This window comes from Phycodurus eques, chromosome 21 (assembly GCF_024500275.1).
Source record: "Phycodurus eques isolate BA_2022a chromosome 21, UOR_Pequ_1.1, whole genome shotgun sequence".
NCBI classification, from domain to species: domain Eukaryota; kingdom Metazoa; phylum Chordata; class Actinopteri; order Syngnathiformes; family Syngnathidae; genus Phycodurus; species Phycodurus eques.
In genome coordinates this window covers 4,281,271-4,295,010 of record NC_084545.1, presented here as the reverse complement: position 1 = coordinate 4,295,010, position 13,740 = coordinate 4,281,271, and the positions used below count along the sequence as shown (strand labels likewise).

Genomic DNA, 13,740 nt, shown 5'->3' with positions numbered 1-13,740 from the left:
ATGTTCCCATATTTTTCATCTGTTTTTGAGCCATTAAATGTAGTCACATTCTGTACTTGCGTACCATCTCCTTCCTCCTTGATGGACTTGGGCTCTGACACGGCGAAGCACTGCATGGTCTCGTATTTCTGCTGCTGCTGCGGCTCGTGCTCGTGCGCCTGCTCCAGGCTCTCGCTATGTGGGTTTACCAGCATTCGGCAGTTGAAGGTGTGGCTGTTGCGCCTCGGACCCTCGCTGGACCACGGCACGCCGTTCACTGAGTAAACACAAATGCATTGGACTCAAGAGAATATTCAGTTCAATGAGTGCTTAAAGTGTGTTGGGTAGAACATTATCGAAGACACGGTCCCCATTTATATGTTGCAAAAGCCTCGATTCATCCATATGTTGGAAACTTTTGACCCGAGGTATGTGCGAGAACATGAGAAAAGCGCTCGAGAGAGCTGCAAGGAGGAGGGATGATACTCTTCCATCCATGCAGCTAACAACCTATACCGTCCTGCCGCAATTGTAAACTACTTCAACGCTAAAGAAAAACTGATGTTTGACACAAAGTTTTCTCAGTACATTGGGACAGTGATCTACTGTACAGTGGTGACTTGCGATACAAGTGAACCAGCTTACGGGTAAACTTAAGATATGAGCGACGTATGGTGGTAGGTGAAACAAGTCCCTTCACAACAAGCAGCAGCTTGACAGATAACATTTGTGAATATTCTTCAAAAAAAGAGGCTTCAAGCGGTTTATTGCCAGTCAGTTGAAGGTGAAGGTTACTGTCAAGATAAACGTAAGACAAAGAGAATTACACTATGTATTTAAAACAACTACATAGGCTCCGCTAGCTTAATGCTAACGTAGTGGGAAACATCATTGGCACATGGGCTAACAATTAGCATCCATGTTGTGGTGGTGGTATCCTTTTAGCAATGGATATCTGAAAACAAACACGTTGACAAATAATAACCATGCTCACAGGCACCCTAAAAAGTGCGCAATGAAGCCAAACATATGCATCTCCTGGAAAACGCACACAACTCCTTTCACGCAATCAAAGTCGCGCCCCACTCCATCTGCTGATCTCATTCGCTGCATTGATGATAATCTCCCAGTTATCTGGGACAGCCCCACGCTTGATGCTTTTTTTTCTTCCTGTGTGCCGCTTCTTCTCCTCCTCGCCACTCGCTCTCCTGCCCAGATGGCCGGGCACTCATCAGATCTCAATCCCAAGCAACGTGGGGGGAGGGACTGACATACATTGCAAATCACCTCCAGTAGTTGATTAGTGGCGAAAAGAAGCGGATGTCAAATGTTAAAGGGTAAAAATTGGTCTTGTCATACTCATGGAACATTATGACAGTTTTCTTGTAATAGTATGACTTTGATCTCTGGAAAACTATGACTATTTTCTCTCACAATATCATCACTTCACTCACTTAATAGTATGGCTTTGGTCTCGCAACATTGTGACTTTACTGTTGTAAAATTAAAACATTTTATTCTGACAAAATTCCAATTATTTTCTTGTAATATGAATTGACTTTCGGAAAATTACAACTATTTTCTTGTAATATGACGTTAGTATTGTAAAATTCTATTATCTCGTCATATTGTGACTTTGTTCTAAAAACATCTTTCTTAATATGACTTAAAATTACACCCTTTTCCTCGTAATGTAACTATTAAAAAAATACACAAAATTATGACTGTTCTCGTAACATTTTGACAGTTTTCTTGTAATATACTTTATTCTCAAAATTATGATTACTCTATGTAATAGCGTAAATATGACATAACTTTATTCTCTTCAAGTTTAAAACTTTTTTCTCTCATTGACTTTATTATTGCAAGGATGCCTTTTTTCAAGTAATATGACTATTCTTGTTAACGTATTGACTACTCATAATTTCTCATACTGTATTACGACATTTTTCTCACAATGACTATTCTCATAATATTTTTGTAATGCTAAGTCTTCTCGTGTAATGTCGTGACTTTATTCTTATATTTTGTAATATGACTATTCTCAGAAAAATGTTAACTTTCCTATCGATATTATTATTATATCATCATTCTTATAAAACTATTGACTTTCTTGTGCTTGTAAAAATACGACTAAGTTCTCATATTACAACTTCTTTCTCGCCTAAAAGTACGATTTCAGATGCGATATTTGATGTTGAAATTTTTCAGGAGAACTAGAAAATGGGAACATGACGGCGAAAATGGGAAAGATACACCCTTGACATGACGAAGGAGGCACGAGATGAGAGTATAGGAAGGGAGCCGTGGCTGACGGGGGAGAGAACCTGAAAAAGGAAGTTAATTAGCCGAGAAGGGGGGTAGACGGAAGAAGAGCGCTGGGGGGACTCGCAGCATCCAGGAGAGGAGAAAATGAACGTATAGATTGCACACAATGACCCAAAAGACAAAGTGGAACGTACCTAAAGCGTGCAATTCGGCCCAGAAGTCAAACCATCAGCATCACGTGGTCAGGGTGGGGCTGATTAATCCATTTTATGGATGAATTCAAGATTATCTGTCATTCTGTAAAATGTTGTGAGTCTGTATTTTATAAATAAACGCTGTCGGGTGAGCAGTGTGTCCCTACCATTTTTCTTAATGACAACGTAATTATATCATATAGTGTTTTAGCAAATTAAATTAGCATTTAAACATGATTTTGGGAAATGTTAATGTTGGTATACAGTATATGATAGCAATTATAGGCTATAATACCAACTTTGAAAGATACAATGTGTAATAACTAAGAAAGAAAATGGCATTTTTTGATTTCCTGAAAAATTATGGTTTTGAATGTGCGAGGATTCAGCCAGACTGACGATATGTACGACTGTATTAGATGTGAAGCACACTCTCTTTTCTTTGGAAAGTGCTGTATGAATAAAATGTACTTACTTGCGTACTCTTTCGCGAACAGACATACAGTATGGACTATCCATGTAGTTTTATGGCTAATTTTATCTCCAATTGTTGAACAGTTAACATGTTAAATTATCAAGGACCGTGTGTATTTATATAAATGTTTTGAGAAAAGTCCTTAAAACGCTGCTTGCACAGTTAAAGAAAAAATAAGTGAAATTTATTTCTATATTAGACATGTTTTAAGATCATTGTTCAAAACGTGTAAAGAGTGAGAAATATGTAGTACTGAATTGGAGAGAAATAGTGTCAAACTGTTTTGCACCATTTCAGTTTCCTTCATTTCATGCAGCGATGTGGAGGCATAATAAAAGATGCTAGACAAAGTAGCATTCATTTTTCAGCGGGGTGCACTCACTGAGTTTGAGAGTACACAAGGGCTTGATTTTTCACAGTTTTGAAGCCTTATGTCAGACTTTTTTTGAAACATTCAAATTTGACAGGATAGTTAACAACACTGCTCTGTGGTGTAAAATTTACACGACATTTATTTTCACTTAACAGAGAGCGAATTTACTCACTTTAGATAATTTTCTATGGCAAAAATGCTATTCGGAATTAGAACTTGGAAGTCAAGCAGCGTCACGGATCGTATTGTGTTCCACTTTGGAGGGTCGACTGTACGACTAGTTACGTTAGGCTCACCGAGGGATTTGGGCAGCAGATTCTTGATGAACTCGGCATGGTCACCGACGTGCAGCACGCTGTAGACGCTGGTGTTCATCAGCTCCTCCTGGTTGTAGTGCAGGTACTGCGTCACGTTTTCAGACACGAACACGATGTTGCCCTCCATGTTCACCACGAAAAAGAAGCCGTCCAGGGCCTGCACGGGATAAGGGCCTGATGTCAAAAGATGTTTCTTTTTTTTTCGTCCTACGAGTACCCTATTTCGCAAAATATTCTAATAGATGTAGTATACCAAAGTAAGTGCCTCCCTAAAATAAATGAGACTCTTTTCCAATCAGGAAAAAAAAAAAAAAAGGTATGTAATGATCGAGGTAACTTTTCATACATGGACATTTTCGAGCTACGTAAAATTATACATTTTTTATTTTTTTTATTATACATTATTTTTATTATATATATTTTATTTTTATTATACAATTACACATCAGAATATTTCGCTCTTCTCATAATATGAATGCATGAAATTACAATTATTTCTTGTATTGTTATGACTAGTTACAACTGTTTGCACTCATAATATGCTGAATATGGCAGATTGATTGTTCTTTCACCCCCCCCCCCCCAAATTTTCCAGGCAATTCTGCTTATTTGTGCTTGTTTGGCAATTATCCACCGTTTTGACAAAGCACAAGCTGTACCAAAACTGACACAGAATTGCGCAATACTGCCACGTCCATCCATCACTCTTCCAGTCTAAAAGCATGAGAGAACAAAACGAAGAGGAGGAGGAGCGCTTAATTGAAAGAGGACAGCCCCAGGTCAGCCATTACGCACAAGATGGTGGCAATTAGGCCATCAAATCACCTGCAGCCTAAAAAAAAAGAAAAAAAAAAAAAAAAAAAAAAAAAGAATTCTGGTGGTTATTAATCTGAGAAGGTTTCCTCTTCCACCTCTGCAATGAGGATAATCACCATTAGAGTAATTGTTTTGTACGGGCGCCCGTACATTTTTAATGCCTCAAAATGTCTACGGACATTTCCTAAAGCCTAGCCCTGCCGAAAATAGAGCGCAGACCGAGATCATCTATCGCAGCGTTTTAAGTGCATTCCGTGTGAAGAAAGGCCACGCGTCGGACAAGTAGGGCACATGGAAACGGAGCAAGCCTCCTTCCAGACAGCGCTTGCGTAATGCCGCGGGGCCAATATGCTAATGCACAGTGCTCTGGTTTAACAAAACCACTGTCGCACTTCAGGGTTACTTGGGATGTTCTGAAAAGGGGGAGGGGGGTCACAAGAGTCAAAACATTACAAGAAAAATTTAGAATAGTTGTAATCCTATGCACGGTGGGCGACTGGTTAGAGCGCCTGCCTCACAGTTCTGAGGACCAGGGTTCAATCCCCCGCCCCGCCTGTGTGGAGTTTGCATGTTCTCCCCGTGTCTGCGTGGGTTTTGTCCAGGCACTCCGGTTTCCTCCCACATCCCAAAAACATGCATGGTAGGTTAATTGACAACTCTAAATTGCCCGTAGGTGTGAATGTGAGTGTGAATGGTTGTTTGTTTGTATGTGCCCTGCGATTGGCTGGCAACTAGTTCAGGGTGTACCCCGCCTACTGCCCGAACATAGCTTGGATAGGCTCCAGCACGCCCGCGACCCAAGTGAGGAGAAGCGGCTCAGAAAATTCCAGTTGAGACATTACGTTAAAGTCGTAATAGACCCAGAATAAATTTGTATTATTACCAAAAAAAGTTGTATTACGGGAAAAACATTTTGTTATGAGGGAAAAAAAGATGCATGAGGAAAAAAGTCATTAATACCAGAAAATGTTGTCTCAATATGACTTTTTTTCTCATGTCTTTTTTCCATACAATACAACAAGTCATTCTAAGAAAAAGTCTATCGTTACATGAAAAATTCATCATAAGGGGGGAAAAAAAAAAAAAAAAAAAAAAAGACAAGTTACGAAAAAAAGGTTACATTGCATTATGAGAAAAGATGTATTATTACAAGACAGTTTGCATTATAATGAGAGAGAAGTTGGATTGTTACAATACGAGGGGAAAAAAGTATCACAGGAAAAAAAGTTGTATTAGGGGAAAATAAGTTGTATGATTACGATTATTATTATTTAGATATGATTTAGATTTATCTATTAATACGAATACTTTCTCATTATATTATGATTTTGTTGTGGTAATCCTACAAAGTTGTTTCACAGTACAGTAGGTATGTCAGGGACCTCAGGAGAGCTGCGGGTGCTTTTCTCCCCTTATAGCCTTCCCTCTCAGCGCATCCTCTAAACGAACACAAGCTATATTTAGCCCCCACGAGTCAGTGTGTCGATTCGGTGACGCTGGACCAGGAGAGGTATAAATAGCCTGCAACGGGACATATCTAAAGGCCGACATGAGAGAAAAGTGAAATGAAGAGAGAGAGAGGTAGGCAGAATGAGTGATTCACTGGAGCGGGCTGTTGCTTTCTTTCCTATTTGTACGTAAGCACTTCCGTGAGACAATGGGGCCATTGCAGCACCACCGGCTGATTTAGAGCCTATTTATGGCATCTCCACCGACACCTTTTAAATCTATAGCGATCACGGATTCAATTATGGACTCTATATACAGTACGAGTGTGTAGGGTGATGGGTGAAAACCCGAGAGAGACCACATAAAAAAACATTTTAACATCATTTTACCCCTCCCCCACACAGGGCAGCGATGGCCAAGAGGCTCATCGCCTGCCACTGTGGGGACCCCGGTTCAAGTCACCAACTGTCAGAATACTGTGGGCCCAAAAAAACCAAAATAAAATTCATCAGCGTGACAGCAACAACAAAGTGTCCCGGAGAAACATTTTTTGGGATACGTTTTTAATACAGAGAAAACAGCATTGTATTTTCTAAAAACGTAATAAAAGACAATGACGAGAAAGCGGTTTTATGGTTAAAGTTAGCATGTCATGGCGTTTTTCATTATATGATAGCATTAAGCTATGTAAGCATCTGGGAGTGAGTTAGGGGTGACAGCAGCTCCTTCCTAGTATTCTCAGCTCCTTCCTAGTATTCTCATTTTGTATTCGTGTCCTGTTCCCACCCTTCATTTGTATTTTACCCAGTGCGTCGGTGACTATGGCTCTCCTTTCCCACATGCGAGTGTATTACAGATTTCCAATACAGCTCGTATCTCGAAAAACTCGGAAGTCGGGTCACTCCTATTGCCAGGCACCACTGTATATATGTAAACACACACACTGTATAGATACTCACTTCCAGCATCATGGGTCCCAAGGCATCTTTGTCAATCACACTCTGGCCCGTCGACGACACGTCGGCCTTCTGCACCTCCTCCTCGTTGGCGGTGGCCGGTTTCTCTGCTGACAGACAGGTGAACATAGTTAAAAACAAACAATGAATTATGACTGAATTGTGCGTTAATAAAGCTCTAATATTATGAGAAAAAAAACCTACATAATTTTGCATTGATAAAGTTGTAATATTACGGGAATGAAGTCAGAATATTAAGAAAAACGTTACATAATGTGTGAATAAATCTAATATTGAGAAGAAATTATCATTTTGTGTGAGTAAAGTTGTAATACGAGAAAAAAACGATTATTTTGTGTAGATAATGTAATATTATGAGAATACAGTTATAATGACAAAAAAAATGACAAAATTCTGAGAAGTTGTAATTTTACAGGAATAAAGTCGTAATATTACAAGAATAAAGTTGTTATATTAAAAGAAAAAACTCCTATAGGAATACAGCTTTTTACACCTTTCCTTACACTGTCGTTGCTTGTGGGTTCCAACACTCGCCGCCTTCATTAGCTAAGATACAGCCACGCTGGTATACACTCAGTCGCTTGTTTACGGATTACACGGGCCCCAGTGACATTGAGTGATGGCTCCGGATAGCCTGACCGGTGGGGGTGCAGCTGTGCCGCTGCACGGCCCCCCACTGGGCCTGGAGAGGTCCCGCTGATGCAAACATCATTAACGCCCAAAAAGATGAATGCACGGGTCTGTGTGGCGTTGCGCAAGCTCGGCGTGGAAACATCACTTTGCTTGCGCACAGGTTTAAGGCACGTTAGTGTGGTGTTATTTTTCACCAGCATTCGTGACTTAATTGTCCCTCCGATTTGCCTTGTCCAGCCCCAAAGGTAGGCGAAAAGGCACTCAGAAATGAATGTAAAAAGGTTAAATGAACGATTAAGTCACCTATTTACAAGCATTAAGGTAACGCTGAATATCACAGCATTTTCCTATTGTGATACAATAGTTTCTACTGTATTTTCAAACTTTTTAACATTTTACAATAGTAAAAGTACTTTTAAAAAAAATAATAATAATTAAAAAAAAATACAATTTTATAATTTCTCTTTTCCTTGAGGATTTGTTGACATCATGCCAATTGACAGTTTGGAGACAGTTTTCTGTAAAATGCAGACCATACACCTGGGGCAATCTGGTGACTTAACAAAAATGTAACGGTGAGAGTTTGCTGTCCAAATACTGTTGACTTGCAGATCAATGTAACTAAAGTTAAGCAGCCAATAGTGTTTGAGAGTGATATTCCCCCCCCCCCCATTATATTACATTGCTCATGTTACATAAAAGTCCCCGTCACATAAAACAAGATGACATCGCTGTCCACGTATATAATTAGACTACACGGCGTCAAGCTGGTCTAAACTTACTCAACTCATCTTTACCCGCCTTCACAGCAACATTAGAAATTCAAACTATATTTGGAACTAAAAGACTTTCAATTAGTTTTGATTATTCAATAGGAAAAGCGGTTTTACGGCTGATGAAATGTAAACGCAAGGATAACAGAGCTCTCGAAAAAGGGCGTCAAATTACTTGCAAACAAGCTCAAATGAGCATCTGGGCAAATGATTCAGCAGTGCTGATTGATGTGCCTGATGTTCTGGCCTGGGTCGGTGGAGGGAATGCCAACAGAGTGCTCAGGATTATGTACGTTACATGATAAAGTAATGGGGGGACGGGACATTAATCAATCAAAATGCTGTTTAGGACAATATTAAATTGAGCGGGGCAGCTTCCAAAACTTAAGGCGCACTTGGATGTGATTATTGTGGTTATTTTGGCCTGTTGTGATCGACGTTAACACCAAATTTCATGTTAATTGGTGAAAATGGTGACTGGGTGTTATTTACATTTTTTTAACGAACTTTGCAGGCTCCTTTTTCATTGAATTCGCTCCCAAAACGGCGTCTTTAAACCAAAATGCCAGAGATCTTCACGCGTTTGTCCTTGAGACATTTTCACACATCCTGTTATCATAGACAAGTCCACCCAATTTTGTGTCATTCAGGGAAACTGGTGTCAGCGGCTAACTTTCCAGGCTTCCTTTTCATGGAATTCACCCCCCAAATGGCTGCTTCAAGCATTAGGGTCCAGCTCCCTTTAGCGTAATGAGGACAAGTGCTATAGAAAAATGGATGGATGGATAATAATAGGCACCATTTGTGAGTGTTCGTCAGGTGTGTGCGTACCTTGCTCCTTTATTTGCCTGATCTGCTTCACGGTCTCCTTCAGTATGGCACATTTGTCGGGCTTGACATTGAAGTTGTCGATGTCGTTGAAGTTGGCGAAGATCAACTCGGCGAGCTCCTCGATGTACTTGTTCTCGTGCTCGCGGTTGCGTTTCTCGTTGCTCCGCTTGGGACTGCCGACCAAGAGAAAATAACGTATTCTTCAGTGACCGTAAAAGCGCTTTTTTTTGTATGTGTAAACAGGATAACATTTAATGACAACTCAAATGAAAAAAGCTAGCAGTGAATTCTTAAATGAAAGACTCTCAAAAATGTATTCAATAAAATAAAAAGGTAATACACAGGTGCATTTCAAATCAATATATGCTCGAAAAGTTCATTTATTTCAGTAGCTCAATTCAAAAACTGAAACTCATTATACAGATTCCTTTAACACAGCAAAATACTTCAGAAGTTTTATTTCTACATAAGTAAAAATAATGATTTTTTTTCTTGAGAGAGTGACTGTTTTTTTTGCTGTAAGCTATAAATCAAAATTACCCCCCCCCCCCAAAAAAAGTACTTGTGCAGAGAATCTATACAATATGAGTTTCCCTTTATTGCAATTAACAACTTAAATTGAGTTTATGATTTAACTGATTTACTGAGATGCACCAATAGCATATTACCAACAGGCTGAGCTGTTGTAGGATAAAAAGCTTACCTGGGTCCAAGAAGTTCAGCAGAACATTCTTTACGTTTCCACGACTCTGCCCTGGCAGGGTCGGACGAGTTTTCACCGACGCCGCTCATCCTCAATGCATAGTCAGCCTCTGTATTAAAAAAAATTTAAAAAGTTAAAATGAGGGCCTCTTCTATGGAAATACGAGATCAGAACATTGCGGGATTTCTGCATAAGAGGCTAAAGTAACTAGCATGAGTTTACCCAGGAAGTCAACGCTAGTCTACGGTCTAGCCAATTTAGCTCATCAGCATACAGTAAGCCCCACAAATTGACCATGGCCTGACATGAACAGTGAAAAAATGTGAGTAACTGACACCACTTAACAGTGTTTATTTAGAGTTGCCTAAATCTACCACAAACTATGATCCTAAAACACATTTAAATCAATTCTAACACATCCTGCAACATTGCCTTAAAAATCAATTTGATTTATAAAACAAAAAGGTACCGTGTACATGCACATGTGACCAAGACGCGCAGTGACTTCCACTAACAACCCAGGCTAAACTTAACTTAACCCCTTCTCCCAGACATACAAAAGTAATCAGTCACTTTGTATCACTTCAACATACGTCCTTGACACCAATTCCTATTTACTGACATGGGCTTTGGTGACATCTTTTTAAAACAAAACAATGGTATGGTATAACGTGAAACCGGTAACCGGACCATGCCTAGCAGTAACTTGTGCTACATAACATTTGGAGCAAACTACTACACAGTGTTCCTTTGGTAACCTCAAAGCCTAGTACATCAGAACAGTCGTTTTTTTTTTTTTTTTTTTTCCAAATCCACAGTTTAATGTCAGGAGAACAACCTCCCGACCCTCCCACATGGGAGAAAGGAAGGCTTTCCCCAGCACAGTTGTTGAGATCCACTCCAGCCATGGAAACATGACAAGCGCACATGCCTGCCTGCCGACTCCTCCTTTATTACATAAGGCAGGCAGGCAGAATAGCAGCAGCACAATATACTGTAGAGCAGATGTAGTGTAGCTTACAAGGGAGAGAAAAACAGCTTCTGGCCTGGAAAGACGTACTTTGGAGGCAGGGAAAGGTCATTAGACACTCAAGAGGGGCACCGTTTCGATGACAAATGACTTCCAATGCCATGTTTAGCTTGTTTGTATTGGAATTGTTTTTACCAACCTCTCCCCGCCACCAGCAGAGGGTTAAAGCTTTTTCTTTTATCAATGACAGCAGATATAAGGTTGTTAAACTCTCTTAATAGCCTAAGTGGCACAAGTTATTCCTATTGGTTGTCCAAGTTACCATGGGAATTCAGGCGCCGATTGGCTGCACCCCATCCCACCGGGGGTGGATGTGATTGGGTGCCTTGTCGTCTCTCCTTGACATGGCAGTAACGGCGGGTCACTGTATGTTTTGAGACCACGAGAGGGACTCCCAAGTACAAACGAGGCACGTCTCAATGACAAGGCAGCCAGACAGTCTGCACAGGCCCGAGTCTGCTGGTGAGCGACTACGAGAAACCTGAGCAACTGGACTCCAGCGTTAGTGGTCAGAGTTGTACCAGACTGACTCATAACATCCGATAAATACAGTGGTGCATTAAGATACGAGTTACATTCAAATCACTAAAATCTCATCTCAAAACACTCAAAAATATTTTTCCCTATTGAAATGATTGGAAATGCAATTAATCCGTTCCAGCCTCTCCAACCAACAAAATCTAAATGTGTTTTTTAATCAGGAAAAATAGCGCGAGCATAATCTTGTACGTCATGTTAACACAGTAATCAAATTATTACATGGAATGTTAAGAATTAAAAATTCTTCAGTATTCCTCATTTTTCATGACACCATTCCCAAATCAATGCAGACATTTTACACACTGACCACCTCCTCCCACATTTCTGAACTAATTCAAACCACTCTCATTATATGTCACAATTTTTTTATTCTCAGTATCACATTGTATAGCTCAACATTTCAATTAATTATACAGATTTTCAGTACTCAGACGCAACGTCTACAGAAAATATGTTCTCTGGTTACAGTAAATAATATGTAACAATCAAATGAAAATCCCTATGGCAGTAACCGAGCATGCCTTCTTGTGCAACGTGACCACGTATTCTTACAGCGCTGGACAAACTAATTGCATGCCATTCTAAACCTCGACCATTGTAAACCCAGGACCCTCTGCTTCAGAACGTATGAAAATGTGGTAAATAACTGATTTAGTTACCAGGGATGTAACTGTACATCTATTCGTACTTTTCAGTACGGTACTCGGTGTACCAAGGTCCTAGACAGACCACCAAGAACATCTCTTGACTTTGAAAGCAGAATGAAAGCAGGATGTGATGGCAGGTGCGTGTCATTGCTTATACTGTATCTTAGGTATCACCAGAGCTGATGCTCCAGGACATAGCTGGAGCCGTCCTGTCTGGCGATAGGGAGACGACAAGGAGCTTGGATTTCAGCCGAGACATTTTGATTATCCTGTATCGCACGAGGATGTTGACGGACATTCGGAAAAAGCTCTGACTATTAGAAGAAGCATGAAAAATATCCACTGATCACCATGGTAGGGATCCATTGGCCAAAACACCCAATCAAAAACATTTAACGCAACGTAATGAATGAGTAACGATTGGCTGTTACTCAAAAGTTAAATATAGAATACTGTAGATCTCCCCTATTTGCTTTTCATCGAAGATACAGCTGCAATATTTTATTTTCAGGAAAGTTAAATGTCAACAGTTTGTCTTGTTTTAAGAAGCAACAAGAGTAAATTATTTCCATATGGAGTGAAACTAGCGCTAATGCTCCAGTGATGCGCTTTATTAACTTTTGAGGTGCACGTCAGCAGCCGCTAGGAGTAAACAGCCAATGAAAGCATGTTTTACATTGCCTCCTTCATAACGGAAATCTCCATTTGCTGCCGAATCTGTCCTTCTAAAAACACCCAAATACATAAACTAAAATAAAATAAGACAATAGGCATCACTGTCTAATGCTTGGAGAGAGCTCTGCCACATTAAACGCCATCAAAAAGCTACAGTGTCATAATGAGAGGCCCTACCAGGAAGAGCCGTGGGAGGTGGGTGGGCAGAAAACAATGCATGTAATCCATAGGTCACGTGGCTTCTTGGCAGGGTTAAAGGGGGGACAAAAACTGGACCTTTTGTTGGGCTAATTCTGTGAGGAAACGCTGGGGTAGGCCCAGAGGACTCATGCCTTCTCGCTTTACATCCAAATATTTATATGGCGGAAAAAAGAGGTTCCAGGAGCCAAAACACACAGAAACCATGTCGGAAGAAGGGGAGTGGAGGGGGAGGGGGTGGGGGCGGTATTAAAACACACTTCAGTAAAACTCTTCATTGCCGACAGCTGCCGTTACCTTGAGGCAGATGGTTCGACGCGAGGCCTGGGTCGAGTGAAAAAAGGAGGATCAGGATGAAGGACAGGAGAAGAGCAACAAAGATTAGTACCTTTAGTCTTCATTTAACACACCTTTTCCCGCGATTCAAAGGGTTAGGGATTGACGATTGTGGGGACATGCACTACTCACAAAAACTTGGGGATATTCAGCTTTTGGGTGGAATTTCAGGATGGAGCTAAAATGCACTATAACCTTTACAGGTAAACTTAATTTGACCTTCTCTCAACTTTTGAATGCACGTCCAACTAACTGTTCAATGTTTCAGTACCTTTGGCTGTTCTCTAACAAGGAGCTGAATGGCAAAATTCACTCAATTCAATACCTTAATACGCTAATGGTGTATTTTGATAAGTTTAGGCTTCATGGAAAAAACATTATATCTATTTTAAGTAGGAAGTATAAATACGTTCCTAGAATAAATCTTCCTCATTTCAACCTTGAAATGTTACTAAAAACCTGTAGAGTGGTGGCAGAGATTTTAGGAAACGCGTTTCTGCGCACAACATTGCGGACTCACTCTTGC

At 40.3% G+C, this 13,740-nt stretch overlaps 1 protein-coding gene across 15 annotated transcripts in view; it reads right to left on the bottom strand.

Moving 5' to 3' along the window:
- ncoa2 (nuclear receptor coactivator 2) overlaps positions 1-13,740 on the bottom strand; it is a 49,783-nt gene that overhangs the window by 18,931 nt on the left and 17,112 nt on the right. For 12 of the 15 annotated variants that reach the window (XM_061666196.1, XM_061666201.1, XM_061666208.1 and 9 more), the window contains exons 3-7: positions 9,789-9,897; positions 9,086-9,258; positions 6,831-6,937; positions 3,586-3,763; positions 65-256 (exon numbers count right to left, since the gene is read on the bottom strand). In XM_061666196.1, coding sequence (XP_061522180.1) covers positions 65-256; positions 3,586-3,763; positions 6,831-6,937; positions 9,086-9,258; positions 9,789-9,877 — 739 coding nt within the window. In that variant the 5' untranslated portion in view covers positions 9,878-9,897. The remainder of the gene's footprint in view (positions 1-64; positions 257-3,585; positions 3,764-6,830; positions 6,938-9,085; positions 9,259-9,788; positions 9,898-13,740) is intronic. The other 3 variants (XM_061666200.1, XM_061666205.1, XM_061666207.1) reach the window with 1 other exon arrangement.